The sequence below is a fragment of the Manacus vitellinus genome, unplaced genomic scaffold (assembly GCF_001715985.3).
Source record: "Manacus vitellinus isolate BGI_N305 unplaced genomic scaffold, ASM171598v3 scaffold_8_pilon, whole genome shotgun sequence".
NCBI classification, from domain to species: domain Eukaryota; kingdom Metazoa; phylum Chordata; class Aves; order Passeriformes; family Pipridae; genus Manacus; species Manacus vitellinus.
The window spans coordinates 8,080,634-8,098,232 of record NW_021940864.1 but is presented as its reverse complement, the minus strand read 5'-3'; the positions used below and the strand labels follow the sequence as shown (position 1 = coordinate 8,098,232).

The window sequence follows — 17,599 nt, the reverse complement described above, 5'->3', positions numbered from 1 at the left end:
TAGAAATCACATAGCAACCATACCTTTGTACGGTCGCTGTCTCCTAACGTACGGATTCGTATTTGACATGGAGTATTTATATGTTAGACTACTCGGATATACTGCAGGTGTAATCTAATCCTTTGAGTCAGTGAACATTTAGTTATAAACTGGAGCTCATGTTAAGAAACTGGATGTTTTGGACCAGACTGGCACACAACATAAATTGCATCCGTGATAATATGCACCTTCCCTTCGACTATTGCTTTAGTAAGATAAATTCCCACATTAATAAATGGCTGAAAACTGGTAAAGCTGGTACAAAAAAATCTCCGTTAGTAAGAAGAAACAAAACATTTAAAAAAATCTTCCTTCAGGATTCATTTGTCCTTCATTATTGTTCATCATTGTTCAAGCCAGCACAAAAATGCAGTATTTCTTTCTCTTTAGTATTGCATGAATGAATAAAGCTTAAACTATTCCCTGAAAAAGTTACATTGTAGCTAACCTAAGAAATATCTGGAAGACTTGAAAAAACAATTAAGGAATCAAATGGCTGTAACTGATCTAGATGGAAAATGCAATGATAAGAAGCAGCCGATGCATCGTCGCTTAGTCGTCTAATTAGAGACTGCTCCTATGAAATCTAATACTGCATTCAGTCAGTTCATCGTGTTGTACTGTACTGCTAGGTACGGTGGTTCTCTCTTTGATTCCTTTGTCATTGGGGACATTATGGTTCATAATAAGTTCACTGGCATCCATATTATGGATTTCCATCCTTTGGCAGGCCTGGCTTCCATCTCTCTTCAATTAGAGACCTCTTTTAAAAAGTTCAGCAGCAAAGGAATAAAGAGAAAAGGAAAAAAGGAAAGGAAAGAACAGAAAGGAAAAGAGAGGAAAGGAAAAGGAAAAGAAAAAACTGCATCAGAAAGACACAGAAGAAAAAGTTGAAAGCTGCTTCACAGTCTTGCTGCTAAATATCAGTGCAGTCATTTTTTCCTTAATTAAACACTAAGTTTCTTTGCCATTATTATCCTGTTTATTTTCCCTTTTTTTTTTTTTTTTTTTTTTTTAAAACGTGCATGATGGGGAAGCCCATGATGCTTTAGTCAGACCTTGGCCTCCAGCATTTCCAAAAAAAGTTTGTGCATGGGGACTTTGCCTTCCAGTTTGATGTTGTAGAAATGCTGCACAGCCTTGGTGGAGGTTTGCCTCAGAAGCGGGAGAGTCATCAACATCTTGCCTGCACGACGTGGGTCTTCCATGTGCTGCCCAGCCTCATAATCCTGCAGAGCCTCATGTAAGACATCCTGAAGTTTCTGCACTGCCTCAACATCCTCTATGTGCATTGAGTCTGCAAAACAAAAGAGCAACAGGAGGTTTCAGTTTGGTGTGCCAGAAGTTTGATAACGCTACGGCTGCACGACACTGTCACTGGTTCTGTCCATCCCCTTCCACAAAGGAGGAAGATAATTACCCACTAATTTCTATATTGACCTTCAGCAAAGTATATGGAAATGCCATGGAACTACAAACGCACAATTAACTCTCGGGTAAGTAATTCTTCTCCTCATCCCTCTCAAACAAGTAAAACAGTCACCGCCGGTGCTCCGCAAACCATCTTTACGGTTACTGCTTTGGAGAAATGACAGCACCAGAGGGCTGAATGAATGGAGGGCTATGTTCTATCAGGGAAGCAAGGATGACTGCCCTGCTGTGGAACAGCTCAGTAACACTCAGTGTCAGGTTCCAAGGCTGCTGAGTTGGAAGCCACGGTCATTACTCGCTGCTCAGAGACGCTGATTGTGGGATCAGGACCACTGCACCAACACCAGGGAAATGCGGGTTTGATGGGATTTCCTGCTAGGTTTAGCAATTTTTTTTCTCTCTCAGGCATATTCAGACAGACAGGCAACACTTAGCATGTTCCTGAACAGCTTTTGTTCTGTGAAGCTAACATCTCCTACAAGGTGTAATCCTTCTCTCCCACCCACTCAGACGGTGGTTTATCTTGTTAGTGTAGGGGTTTTGCATTTTTTATAAAACACTCAAAGCAAACACCTTGCCCTGTACCTTTCCAGGTGAGATGCTTTGGTGGTGTAAGTATTGAGTGACAAGCCTAGACACAACACACATCAGGAACTAAACTAAACTGCTACATGACCTGGAAAGATTAAAGCAATGGAAGTGTGAAATAAAAAGAAAAGATCTAACTGAAATAACTGTAAAACCCTCAACTGGATAGATACAGAAAGGGAAGATGTCCCTGAGAATACGCAGTTACTGGACCATGCTGAGATGACTTTGGATGAGCAGCCCTAATTCTCTGACTTTTATGTAGTCATAAATGCCAAAAAAGCCCTGATGTGGTCCAAAGTGAGGTGAACGCAAGTAAGGAAGAACAGCCATAGGTGAAAGGAGCTACCAAACAGCTCCTATCAGCTACCAAAATTCGGATGGTGGACAAACTTACAGAACCAATAAAACAGTATATGAAAATATAACTGCTGTGAGGGGGTACAAGTCTTAGGGACAGGCTACACTGTGCAAGCTTTGCTCAGGGTGAAAATGGGACATGGCAAAATTACAGCCTATTCTTGAAAACACTAGTTAGTACAACGCTGCTTTGCATCTTAATTTTTGGGTCTGGAATAAAGCTACCATTCTCAGACAGAATAATAACTGAGGAGCTGGATAGTGAAGAACCCACTTCTATTATTGTTTCCAAGACATGTATTTAGCAGCCTGATGCCCTGGATCAGTATCTGACAACACCTCATGTTTCACCCTGTTGATGATTAAACATCAAATTTTACACATGCTTCAAATATCTGAATTACATTCACAGAACTAAGAGGCATCTAAGATTTATTTCCTAAAAGCTGACGTGCAACTACTTCCTCAGATAATTAGACAAGATAGTAAATACCACTCTCCTTTCAAATACAAACATGTAAACCAAAACACAAACCAGTAAGTAACAGGTTAACAAAAATGTTCCAGCTTCTATTGTCAAAACAAATGTGCAAATTGAAAAGAAAAAAAAATAAAAGTTACAGTTCCCACTCTAAAACAGACACTTAATTATATACAAGTTTGGATCATTTAGCACGTTTTATTGATTCTGATGACAGTTTATCTGTTAATTACACATAATGGAGTCCTATGGGAATTTTACATGTTTAATAATTCTGAGTCTTAGTGAACACATGCTCTAAGAAGCATGCAAGTAAGACACATGCTGCAGGGATGTGAAACTGCACATCAAGGTACCCTGCGCTGAAAGCAAAGGTGCAGAAATATCTCTCTTAGGGACAAAAAAGGCTACAACATTTTAAAAAAGATGACAGGCGAGTATTACCTCTATCAAAATTTAGTTCTAATTAACATGAGACGATTCTCCAAATCCATACAGTTTTGATAGTTTTCTAATATCATAATTCTATTTAATAATTCTGTGTCAATAAGAGAAAACCCCTGAATTCTGTGTCCTACAAACATATGTAATCAATACAGACATGCCAACACACATACACACACACAGACACACATACAGGTGTGACTGATGTCTTAAGCATAGTGTCCAGCCACCAGGCTTAACCTGGAAAGCAAACTCCAAACAAATTGCTGTTTTCACTCCCTAACTCTTTACCAAGTCCTTGGCTATTTACTTCTGTGCTACAGAACGCAAGATCTGCTACTACAAATTTTTCATAAACCATGCACTGTTTGTGTAGAAATTACACATCTTTTCCTCCTCTCCCCAGACTCACAGTACCAGGGCCAGATTTGCTGGGGAACCAAATAGGAGCAATTTTTCTGCAACAAATCCTTGGTGAGTCAAAGACTACACTGTTTTTGAGACTTTTTTATTTCACACTATACTGCATAAAGAGATGGGTCTTTCTGGAGAACGTGGCTACAAAGGTTTAGTTTTAAAATCTTTAGAAAACTGGTCTGATTCTTCCCAGAATCAGTATTTGCAACTGTAACCATGTTTGAGTTTGAAAATAGATGACGGATGGAGTCCAGACTAATATATTTTTTACAAAGAGGTGAAACTTGCCTAAGATGTTTAACTCTGCAGTTTGGATAGCAATTTGGCCTGCAATGTTAGAAATATCCACACTCTGCATATTTCTTACAATGAAACTGCGTGAGGAGGAAAAAGAGGAAGAGAACGCCCCCCCGAAAACGCAAGAATCGAAGGTGAATCAAATCCTGCTCTTTAACACAGCTACTACACTCTGTGCTCTCAAAACTCTTTCACTGTGTGGGCAACATCCAAGCCCAAGGAATCTTACCCTCTCCTTGCAGGGGTGATTGTGTACCATCCCTCCAGCAAACAGAACAATTACTTATATAGAAAAGTAATAGTAGTAAAGCATTTAATGTATTTGTTGCTGCCTTTGAAATCAATTTAGTAGTTGGGAAGAATGTGACCAGCTAGTTCTCTGCTGCCCTAATGCAAGCACTCCACTGCCAAATGGTGGTTCATGGAGCAGTTCAGGAAGCTGTGCCCTGGGGAACAGATCTGGTCACAGGAAATGGGGTAAGAAAAAACAGCAGAGAGAGGGGCCCTTCCAACAGTGATTAAGACTTCAAACTGTTCTTTTAAAATGGCCATTTAGCTTGAAAGATTTAAAAATTATGTAATCAAATTACTATGATAATTTAACTCCCCATTTACAGCAAAGATTCAAACTCATTTCAGCTTTACCCATTCTAGGGTCTGCCAATGTTTAAATGCAAACTCAATAAATCTGTGCTATTTAATTAGACCATGATTCAGCTTGCAGATTGCTCAGGAAAATATTAATCTCTATAAAGATCCTTCTTCAAGTTTTAGCCTTGCAGTCTGGAACTTCCACTTTATTCCCAATATTAAACGAATGTAGATCTTAATCCCTCAGGCGTAAGCCTTTGAAAATAAGCAAAATGGTTGAAAATGCTGAACTAGCCAAGGGGGAAAGAGGAGGAAAAATAAAAGAGAGAAATCTTTTCAGTAACTACTGACTGGCAGATGTAGAAGTGAATTCAGAACAGGCTTAACTTTTTGCTAAATATTGCTTATTTTATTGGGATAAACCCAATCCTCAATGATGTCATCAAGAACCACTATAATCTAAGGAAACACAGACAATTTGTGTGACAATCCAGAAATAAAGAAGTAATTTCACAGGTAATATGAAACTGAATTATAAGTGAGGTACAAAGAGTTTGAATTTTCTTCCTATACCATGAAAACCCTTATTCTTTTGTTTATGGGTTGGCTTGTGTTTTTTTAAGTGGCTTTGCAGACAGCCTGGATAATTTATGATTATGTCCTACACAGGTAATATCCAGATAAAACCTATACCCAGATGTAATACACTTAAAAATCAGTGCCCATATAAACAATGAAATTAAACAGGGTAATTTCACACTGTCATTTGAAAGAAAGAAGAATTTGATGGTAAATGCCCTGCAAAAACACAGGTTACTGAAACTGAGCTCAAGAGATGAACACAAGAATTGGTGACACAACATGCTGCTGAGAACATGGGATTTCAGTCTTGCAAGGGGAAAAGTTGTTCCTGATCAAAACCGCGATGGGAGAGAGTGAGATCAACAAATGAGTTCCGCTTGGAGAATCTCATTCTATCCTTGCAAATGCTTTCTTTCACCATCACAGGATGGGAAAATAGAATTGTACCTCTTTTGATCAGTTGATTGATCATATCATCACACAGAAACAGGAGAAAACTGGAATTCTCATCCAAAAAAAAACACCGCAAGGTCCAGAGAGAAATTCAGATTACAATCTACCACGTTTAAAATTCCAGCTTCATCTCAAATGCAGCAAACAAACATCCAGCCACTCAGGAATCATTTAGAACACATCGCAAAGAGCAGCAACTAGCTAAAAATCGGAAAGCACCTCAACTGAGGGGAAGAAGGCCTCTCAAAACACTGCTCTGAGGAAAGCTAAAAGCTGGTATGTATGTATTTTGTACATAATATCACTAAGAAGTAGTAGAAAACCAGGGGTCTCAAATGAAGTGTTTCTTCATGTCAGAAAATTCAGAGAGCAGGAAGGAAGAAATTATTACAGTGAATCAAGCAGCAGGGAGCATGCAGCAGTGAATACACACGTTAAGATGCTGGTAAACCACACTGGAGAGGTAGATACCAACAAGTACTTGAAAGAAAGCAATTGCTGTGATGTTTGTGATTCTGTATAGCTGAGCAGTTCACAAACTCAAACTGGATAAATCAGATTATTATATCTTCCAGGGTCCTGGAAGAACTGGATGGGATGAAGGATAAGAACAGACGGCAAAATGATTTTTGCTTTACGTAAGGACAACAAAATCCTAATCTGGATTATGTCTCAAATAAAAGGAATTTTTTATCTCGATTGTACTGCCAACCCAAAAAACCCGCAAAATCCACTGCAGTGTTTATTAATGGTTGAACTGTTCTCAGAATTACAGAACCCTTCCTCCTGAAACATATGCCAGATTTGCACAAGGACACAAAATGCTTGCCCACATTTTGTTTCTGTATATTTTTTATGAGAAACATAACACAGTGACATTTTGAAAAGCATATTGCTTAAGACAGAAGCAATCCATGCAAATTGTCATAGGAAATCAAACTAGATTCTTGGTTCTCTCATCCCACAAGAATTCCCATCCTTTTCCAGTCTAGAACTGAAATTGCCCCAGATACTTACTTTGGTCTTCCATATGTGTGGTAAACAAATATACTTCATTTTGACTACCTGTTTGCCTGCTTTTCCTGAACAGAAATATTTGATGGGGTCTGCATGGTTAGGATAAGAGACAAGCACAGAGGCAAACAAAATATTTTCCTTTGCAAAAATGTAAGGCAAAAATGATCTGACATCTGGAGTATTCTATTGGAAACAGACACTTCAATAGTAATATATGTTGAAAATTAAAGAGAAATAAATTAAGAATTCCTTGTCCATAGGAATTATAGGCAATGGAAACCAAAAAAAGCAAAACAAAGGCTTGTATGATTGATTTTACTGAATGAGGACTTAGTCTGGATTGCCCTGGTTTGGCCTACTTTTCAGAAGATATATAGAAACTGAAGCCTCAAAACAGTTTTTTAAACACAGTGGGGAAGGAAGGCATAGAAAGAAAAGAGATTGCTTCATGGAACATGCCTATTTATTTCAGGGACTAACTGGCTAAATGGTGAACTAAAACCACTGTCATAAAGTAAGTCAAAACATAGTAAACAAATATTTTTTTTTAATTCCTGAAATGGTTTACTTTCCACTAGGAAAGGTAGCAAGGGTAATAAATAAAGGGATGTATTTACAATGCAAAACAAATTGCACACTATGAACTGGTTTCAGTATCTACTCAATAAGGCTACTAAAAGTCTGGGAAAAGAGCTGGGGGGTAAGATACCAACTAAAAGAAAATGCAGACTGAAGGCTTCAAAATCCTTTTTATCCACTACCAAGATATGAACAATTATCACAGTTATTACCACTGAGAGCCACTAGTTTGGTTTCTTGTCCTTTGTAAGTCTGAGGCTACTAACATGTAAATAATATATATTTATTTCATAACTATGTGAGGAATATCTCAAAGTTATTCAGTTACTACACCAGCTACCAGAAAAAAAAGATTATGATTAACCATTGATTAATCATTAATTAACCATTGATTAACTCTGCTGCCATTTCTTTATGCTAACTTAAGCAAATGGTAGCAGAGTTATTTATTTTCTCTAAAAATTGTGAATGCCATCTATTTGATTACATTAAAATGGAATATGAGGAAGAAACTGTGTTCAAGCAACACGAAAACTGACTACAGTGGCAACTTCCTTTTCTAAAAACTTGTCTCTATGCTGTACCACTCCCTATACAAAACTATATCAAAGAATTAAGATCTTGTTGTTTATATTTGGCAAAATAAACACTGGTAACACACTCTTAACACAGCCCTATGTGTGTATGTATGTATGTATGTGTGTATGCATGTATCATGAATTCTAACACAAGATGACTACATAAAACAAAAGGAAAAAACTGACACTACTAGAAATTAAATATAGTATGTTGTGACATAAACATATAATAAAGATGATGTCCTGTGGAGTAAGTGATTTATTGGGCTCTACCAATTAATTTCTGTTATGATACTATCATTTAATGGTGATAGATAGCCTGGTGCTCTGAGTACACTGTGTCTGGAAAGCTAAAAAACTTGTAAGAACTTACTAACTTTTTTACCAGGATGACAGTATAACTGCATTTCATTATGCTAAAATGCAGAAGATACTTTTTGGTTCTCACTCCTTCAGTAACGAAAGGGTGACGATTGTTTTTTTAGGAGAGCTAATATAGAGACCAGAAATTGTGACGATGAGCAGAAGTTCTTTTCTCCTTCTTGTGGTACAGGCTAGACAGTCAGTATTAGTGTTTAAGATTAAATTTTCAACAGTGCATAGGGTTATACTTTTAAGTGCCTAGCATCCACATTTGGGTCAGATTTTTCAAGATGCCAGCAGCCTATTAAGCAGATGCACACAGATCAGACTTTCAAATGTGCTAATGTATTTTGACACTCTAGTTCCTTACGTTAGGTCTTAGAAGGGAACTGAGCTTCTCTTAAAACTCTGGTCTCATTTGTGACTCATAAGCTCTTCCGCAACATTTGGACTGAGGGCCTAATTTAGCCCTTACTGATTAGGCAATTTCAAAAAACTGCTCACCTGCAACTCCCTGTTTAGTATTACTTAATCGATACATGGAAATGTTTCCTAATACAAAAGAGATGAGCAGGTCATCTCTGCTGTGCCGGAGTGTTCAGGTGCACGCGCGCGCACTTGTGTACACCTCAAGCACATTTTGTAAATATTTCACCTTCCCTTACACACGAGGAAGTAATTGGTACATGCATGTTTTGGAAACCATTCAAAGTTGATTTTCTGCGTGGGTAAACAAAGTGCTCATTGGTGCCAGCTCGCTTCAGTTGGGCGGTGTGAGGCAGAACGCGGAGCAGTGGCATCCTGCAGCTTCAAGGTACCTCCTGGCTTTTACGTACAGAAGGTAGGGAAAGAAGGAAGGAGCTCATGATACAGGCAGGACAAGGACAGTGCCAAAGAAAGAGTTACTTCTCTGGAGTTCAAGCATAAAGGCTTCACTAATTACTATTGAATCAATGCAGATACTTAAAACTAACCTGATAAATTCCATATTTACATATTAAATGTAACCGTTGAAATCATGCCTGTATAGATCTCAACGTAGGCAGGACTGAAATGTCTGTACATTTCAGTATTGTGCTCTTACATACATATTTAAACTTTTCAGAGTCTTATTTGCACTTCATTTGAAATCAGAATAATCTACCAGGTTGCCACATCTTGCATTTGTGGAAATTTATAGAAGTGGCATGGCATTGCCAACCCTGCACAGGGAACATTTGATAGGGGCTGTCAGAGAATCTCCCTAAAAATAACTACTCCTCCCCACCTTTTAGGGAACCAAATGGCAGCATTAGATCCAGTACTGCAAAAGCAGGCTCTGTAGGCCTAAAGAGAAGTTACCAGTTGGGGTGTTTTAATGCTCACACTACTGAGATTTGTTGGCCAAAGCAAAGCTTGTGGTATTTATTCAAACAAAATACAATCAATATGAATACAATCTACAATTTCTTTTTCCTGCTTCCAAACACCAGCGGGGAAAGTATTATGACACTGTATCATAAATCATGAACACAGTTACAGAGGTATAAGACCATTTTTGTCTACTGTTTACAGTAGAGTCAACCTGGGAACCTTTCTAGACAGTGCAGATACGGCAAAAATGTCTGAAACATCCAAGATTTCTTATTATACTCTCTACAGCTATAGAAAGGCTAACAAATTTTAAACCAGAAAAACAAATAGTGGAAGAAAGCAGAAGTAGCAATAGAATATATTAAAATGTGAATTGCTACTGATTGATTTTATAATGGCATTTTATTTTCTTTAAATTAGCTGCGTTTACATTAATTGAGTTCCCAGTTCTATGAAAATAAGCTATTCTGGTTTTGTCTATAAAAAAAAAAGACAAAAAATGCAATTCTATTTTATTTTAATTTTAGCAGCATTTTTAAAATGAAACACTAATGGTCTGATATCCACTGATGGGGGGGTAATTCTGCAGGTGCTATTTTACAGGTTAGTGTACCTACAGCTGCTAGAAGTTTGGTATCTGCTGCATATACAACCTGAAGCTGAAATGCTGAATGCCAGCAGTCAAAACGCTGTTGAAAGGGAAGTGGAATGGCTGGGCTGCTTTTTAACTCCTTGCAACAGTTTCATTTTAAGACAGCAATTTTATTTCTTTTAAGATGAGGGAAGGAAATGTTTTCACTTCAGTGTGCCCTGAATTTTAGTATGCTGAACTGTCTTTATCTCTGACATTATCCTGGTTGTAATTTCCAGTGAAGTTAATGAAGCTACAGATGATTTTGATACACTCTATGCACAATGTATGACTAAACTTTTTTTTTGGCAGCAGTTATATTTTATTATTACTTAAACACTGCACATCTTTTTGGGGGGAGGAAAAAAAGGTGTGAATAGTATTCACTATCATATCCCTATATTCTAGCCCTTATCCCTTTTATCAAGTAAACTACAGAAATATTTCTACTTTAGTCTTTGAATAACAGAATCAAAATAATTACAAAAAACCTTCTCCATTTAGACTCCTAATTCCAGATAACTTTCTTGCTCTGATCATTAAGCATGACCAATTTTGAGGAAAAAACCTTTCTGTAGCTGCAAAGCATCCTCAAGTGTCTATTTACAACGTTCAAAAATTAGAAATAAATCTTCAATTAAGAATAATTTTGATCTTTAGAGGCATTTTAGCATTTTGCTAATTCTGGAAATAATATAATATTCTAAAACTCAGGGCAGAGTTAGTGGGGTGGAGAATATTTTACAAAGAAACTAACAAGCATTTTGGCTTTGCATGTTTTTGAATTATATTTCCAATTAAAAATGCAGAGTGCTAAATCACATTACAAAGATAAATAGGAAAGTACAACTTCATTGTTGAAAACAATTTCCCTCCTATCAATCTGAGGATTCATGCATCAATATTGTAGATGAACTGTTAATTACAAAATCAATTAAAAAATTATTTCTAAAAACAGTCACGCGTCCTGGCTCTCAGGGGGGCAATTTGGGCAGAAGGTCTCATCTCACTAGGACCGCGCCAAATCACAAGTCGTCATCCACAAGTAAGCAAAAGCAATCTGGTTTTTCATTTTTCAGCGCGGCTGAGCCCAGCCTGAGATTGATCGTCACATATGGCCCCAGAAAACAAACTGTCAATACCTTGAATGCTGCAGAATTTGAACAAATAGCCGTCCGCCCATTCAAGCCACTCATTGCATCCCATTTAACAGATTTTATTGACAGTTTCCTTCTTGTAATTAAAGGGAAAACTACTGGCCAGCAACCAAGATAAAGTTCAAAGATAGGGTCAAAACAAAAGCAGATGGAGGGGCACGGTGTGACTGTCAATGGAACATAGCATCAGAGCATGTTATTGACACACAGGTATCTAATGATCGGCACGTCATTAAAGAGGGATCTATCGTGAACTTTATGCAAATGCTAAAAGGGACTTAAGACCACAATAAAGCATTAAGGAGACACAAAAGGAAAAACAACAAAGCAAAAACGATTTTTACTTATCTAGCAGTATTCACTGCTTCAGCACTTTCAAATTCAAATGCAGAAAAAAATTCTTTCTGAGATTTTTAACTCTTGCTGCACAGGTAATAATTTTTGCAGAAGTACTATCTCTAAAAATGCACAGGATCCGCAAGGTAAGGTGTGGTCCTTGTGAGATTTAATAAGGATTTCCTCTCTCCTTCCGTATCCTGAATTCACTCTATCAAATAAATCAGTAGCTGCCTTTAAAGAGAAAATATATAGCCTATTCTTCAGCACCCTTTCTTTCCTTTTAATTGCAATGATTAGGCTTGTCTGGATTATGGAATGGTTTTAGGAGAACAACATCTATATTCATTTGAAGGGATCTTTGCCTGTAAAATACTCTCCAAATCATACAGTGGAATATTTTCCACTGCCTTAGGGACATATTCCTCAATTACATTGAAACAGAAAGTTGTTCTTAGTTTGAACGGCTTTGTTTGTTGCCTTTTAGCTAAAGTCTAATTAGGAATTTCTTATTCTAAAACCATGTTTAAAACAAGCATGCAGAAAGTATTATGGAAGATAGGAAAAAAAAAAAAGTGACATTAAAAATGTAGCAACCGTCATGCCACTCTGCCAACCTGAATTAGCAAGTGCTATAGCTTTGAGGGTGACAAACTCTTCTTTCTCCAGCTTCATGCTCTTGTATTTCTTTACCAGCTGCAGTATGGCATTGTTAAGGTCAAGAAGGCCTGCCAATTTGGATTGGTCTTCATCCATAATATAATCTTCAGCATATACGAGCTCATCCTCAAAAGAAAGTGACCGGTATACAACACCGAGAATCAAAATCTCCATCCAAGCACTCTGCAGAAGGCTCATCTGGTCAGCTAGAGACAAAGTGGAGAATCCTGAGTAGGAAAAAAAAAAAAGGAAAAATATTAAGCACACCTGGATTTATCAGATTTATCAGAAATCTGCTCCTCTTTTTTATTTTTATATACATTGTGATAAAACATGCATGTAATTCTATTATTCTCTCTTCTGCTTTTGTGCCTCTTCTCCTCTTCCTGTAACAAGAAAGTGAATCAATATAAAATCAAATGTTTTCTAATCAAAACCAAAGTTTTAAACAAGCTGGAATTTGCAGACTCTTTCTGTGAGAATCATAATAATCTGGGGGGTTCTGCACTGACAGTCTGTGATTTGTATCATGTCTTCTTTGTTCTGAAATAGTTGTGCTTAGTTCTAAAAACCTGATGCTCTGAAACAGGGATCTGCTGATTCTATTCATCACTACCATAAACCAAGAAGGACAATTTAGGAAAGAAAAAAATAAAACTTTTAAAAGGGAAGATTTGATGTTTTAATAGAATTAAGGTGCCAGTCAAAAGGAGAAAAATTCTCTTTGAACTTTAACCTTAGGGGAAAGAGATGTAACACCCACCTTTTGCAGAAAAGACACTAATCATTTCAATAATGGCTTCTGCTACACTTGTTGAAATAACAGGGTGGCATATTGAAATGCCAACTGAATAGCAGTCACACCATCCTTTTTCTGAGGGCAACCACAATTTTAATAAATGCCTCTTAATTAATTTAACTTTTGCTTTTTTTCCCCCTCTCTCTGCTGTCTTTCCTAATAAAGGCAAACATCTTTACTGTCTTACCTTTTCAGACTCTTGTTTACAGTACCTGTTAATTTATTATACCAAACTGCTAATATCCCAATCACATTAGGTGCTAGAAAACAATATGGGAGAGGAAGTGATTTTCCTGGCCTGTTGGTGAAATGCAGCAGTTTGCCAGTTGGCACCATCAACCACAAGTACTTAATAAAATCATCAAAGGGGATTAGTCAAGCTTTTCTTAAAGGGTCTTAAGACATGTCTGAGGCTTTCATTTAGTTGTTTATGGAGCTGCTTACATGTCCTTTGACAGGGTTCCCGCTGTAAGAACATTCTTTTTGGCGTTCAATTACACTTAAACGCATTTTTCTGTTTTGAAAGTCAAGAGTTACAGTCAAGCAAGAATATATCATAAACTAGCAAATCTGCAAGGCATCTACTCCAAACAAGATTTTCTCTATAAGCACTAAGCAACAAAACTAATACAATAAAAAAGAAAAGCCCACATCCAAACCACCAGGCATCCATAAAAAATGAAACATAAAACTGGCTGCATGCTCTCTCTCTCTCTCATTTTTCTCCCCCTCCTTATTTGTTTTCATTTTCTCTTACTGTTTTTTGAGTCTTGTGATAGAACTGTAGCTCTCCTCTTTCAAAAAAAAAAACCCAACAAAAACTGAGCCAACAACAACAGGAAACCCTTGAAGATGTGACAATAGAAAATAACACATCTGTGATTAAAATAAATAAGAGGGAAATGGAGAAGAAATAATCATTTCAGAGGTTATAGGGAGGAATTCATGATTTCAATTAGCTTCAACATTTCTGTTCCTTCCTGTCTTTCAAGAACCAGTTTTTCTGCAGTAGCAGATGGACAGAGAATGTAGCCTGCAGCACCGTCCTGTGACAGCCCCATTCTCCCTCCCAGACACTGCTGTTAGTAAATAGATTTACACATTCTCCAATCTCCACACATCTTTCTGCCGAATAATTAAAAGCAGGATGATTAGTTTATTGAGTGGAAGGAGGAACTTTTTTATTGAGGTCCATCCACGATTTTATCAGGGCCAGCACTTTTACGGTTGTCATGAGGGTGCAGGCATCCAATTTTTCTTATCTGCCTGATTAATACAAACGCTGTTTCAGGACGCATTAATTAACAGATACAAATCTACGTTCTCATGGAAGGATCAATACAGAGAAGAAAAGAGGCATCAATGTGAATTTAGTGCTGATGATGGAGAAGGCACTCTATTGACATTTACGTGCATAGAAACTTTAAAGTTGCAGTGGAGCCCTTTTGTCCCTGTGATTTACAAATTAACAATTTTTCAGGTATAACAATGTTTCACACACTTCTGTGGAGTTTAATTAAGAAAAAAGCAATAAAATCAGTTTTGATTAAAAAAGTTTAACCTGCAATTTCTCTCTGTATTTGGTTTTTTTTCCTGAAAACTCCCCAACTTCCTTTTTTATTTGCTTATCTATTTTGGCACTGGTTTCATTTTTTTTATAAATAATACTATGTTTCAATAACATTTATTGTGTGCCACAGTCAAAGGAAATTACATTTGCCCTGTGAGTGGGGGAAATGGGATGTTGACTATAATTTATTGTATTGCACTCTTGAAAAATCTGCATTCTGGAGCAGTAAATACACCAGTTGTTTTTATTTGACACATTAAAAAAATCAAAATAAATTTTTTACATTATAGAAAAACTGGCAAATATAAACCACATTGTTCCACTCTTCAATAATAAATCAAATCAACATGACTATTTTCTTCCTGATCGAAGTAACTTTCCCTTGAAAGCCTGTTCAGTGAAAGCATGTTTTAACTTTTAAAGGCATCCCTCGTGGGAATGTAAAGCTGCATCAAGTTGTAATTAATCTGGTTTTGTTTTGATTTTTCAGAAAATGTAAAAGCATCCATCATATCTCTTGTATCACAGCAATGCCCTTTTAATATGTATTCAACAAGTCACAGTTAAAAGAACAGATTACACAGGAATATATGTTTATGTAGAGAATAGATTACACAGGTATATATATTTTTATTATATACAAAGATTTATTTTTAATTGTTTGAAGGAGGTTATACTTATTTCACGCCAAAGTCGAGTCTGTGAGCTTTTGTTATCTGAGTGCCCCAGATCAACCACATCCTCTGACAAGTGGACATTTTCTATATTAAATTTTAACTATTTTTTAAAAAGTCTCCACATTGGACGAAATACACTTCCATCTTTCTGAACCAGTGTTAGCCTCTCCAGTCACATCTCAAAGCTCTTTCCAAACCACGCTGAGATGCTGCATGATGGTGTGGTTTTGGACCTTGTTGTGCATTGTGTGCATCCCTAATCTTTCAGAGTCTTGCAGGTCACCGCTTTAAATGTAGAACTGTGTAACAGCTTTTAAAATACAGTGTTGTGCACCTTTCCCCCCCTTAGCACGTACCATATTGGTGACAACTTTGATCTCTCTCCATCTCCCTCCCCAAGTCAATGCCATTTAATGTATCTCAGGCATTTGCTCGCAGAATGACTCTGTACCTTGACCTGCAGTTAAATAGCATGTTTATCTGCGATACAGCGCACTCCAAATAAACCAGATGACAGTTTGCAGTAACGTCATTTGGAAGGATTGAAAGGCTTCTCAAGAGTCAGGTACCCCTGAGGTAAGAAGCTTGAAGGAAGCATGTTTTGTGCCAACCCTCCTGCCATCTTCTACTAGACAGTCGTGTGCTTGACAATGATGCCATGGGCACTTGTCAAGATTTTTTTTTTTCTTTTTGCCTAGCAAACTGATGCACTTTGCAGTCAACTTACAAAAAAGGCTAAGCATTTGAAAGTGTGAAGGGCAAAAAATATCTGACGGCTAGTCTTCAAAAATACACTTTCATTTCAGAAAGCATAAATGTTTATTTCCTGAGCTGAGTGTTGACAGAAATAGGCTGCAGTGCAGGCATATGAATTTAACCCCTGGTAGGCATTCTTTTCAGTGTGATTTTTATGTGTCTGAGTGCAAGCATAGTAAATCTACAGGGTGTCTTGTACTATCAGTTAACAATAGCATTGATTCGCTGGTTACAGATTTTTTTTCCTTTTTTTTCTTTCTTTCTCTTCCTTTCAGGGACTGTAGTGTTCTTCCGCTAAAAATAGACACTTTTCTACAAACAGTGTATCACACTCAAATTGTAATTATGCCATAATGACTCACTGAGATAACTCAGGGTGGATTGAGAAAAGGTTGATTGAGCAACAGAACATATACTTGTGGTTTTTTTTCTTTTGCATACCAGTAACCCCAAAGCTCAAAGGAAGCAGCAATAAATAGGTAAAAAGGCCTTAACATTTTTATTATAGGAACAAGGGGTGTTGAGCTGACTGCACTCTGCAGTGCTCAGCACTCCAAGCCAGCTCCAAGCACAGTTCACAGCCTCTTCAACAGGGCTGTTTAAACCACAGATCTTTTCAAATATCAGCACATGCACCACTTGCTCTCTATTTCACACTGCACACAGCTCAATGATAAGCAGGGTAAATCTTTTATATTCCTGAAGACCCTTTCCTCTACTTCATTAAGATGGACTTCATGGACACTAACTCACTAGGGGCCAGAGTGAAGCAGCTGCAGATGGTCAAGTGCCAAAGTAAGATCTGTGCCTTGCACACAGCACTTCGAGAACTACTGGCCAAAAAAAAAGACAGTGGCTGGACTTATCCCTACCATTATTTTCATCCTTAAACATTTGATACGATGCCTCAGTCAGGTTAAGGTTACTCAGACTCAAATCCTAGAGTCTATTTCACTTCGCAGGAAATGAACTTCCCTTCCTCTCTGATACATGTTTAGAAATCCTAATATTTGATCAAACCTGGTATGAAATTGCTGGTAAATCTGGGAGTTGTCTGCCTTTTCTGATAATTGTCTCCCATTTATTTTATCAGTTGTTTGTGTGACTGTTAGCTTTACGAGTGAAATATTCCTCTTGTTTGCCCTGGTTTGTACTTCAAATATCTTCATTTACATTTTTTATAATCAAAGCTGCACTTGAAAATGACATGTTCACTAGTGTGTTGCAGATTCAATATATTTACACAGTTGAAATATCAGAGTAGGATTTTTAAATTATTTACACTTAATTTTGATAGATTAACTCTTTCTAAATGTTTTATGGGTACTGATGTTTCCAGCATAGTTTTCTGTTTGGGTTTTTTTTTCAAAAATGATGTATAGCCACTACTGTCCAAAGAACAATCTGATATTGTAAATACATTTTAAAAAATCTTTCCTT

The 17,599-nt window shown here is 37.2% G+C and overlaps 1 protein-coding gene across 8 annotated transcripts in view; it reads right to left on the bottom strand.

Moving 5' to 3' along the window:
* Positions 1–1,031: 1,031 nt before the first annotated feature.
* The window catches only part of ESRRG (estrogen related receptor gamma), a 366,229-nt gene continuing 349,661 nt past the window's right edge, over positions 1,032–17,599 (bottom strand). For all 8 annotated transcript variants that reach the window (XM_018085061.3, XM_018085063.3, XM_025896385.2 and 5 more), the window contains 2 exons: positions 12,315–12,584; positions 1,032–1,336 (listed from right to left, as the gene is read on the bottom strand). In XM_018085061.3, coding sequence (XP_017940550.1) covers positions 1,092–1,336; positions 12,315–12,584 — 515 coding nt within the window. In that variant the 3' untranslated portion in view covers positions 1,032–1,091. The remainder of the gene's footprint in view (positions 1,337–12,314; positions 12,585–17,599) is intronic.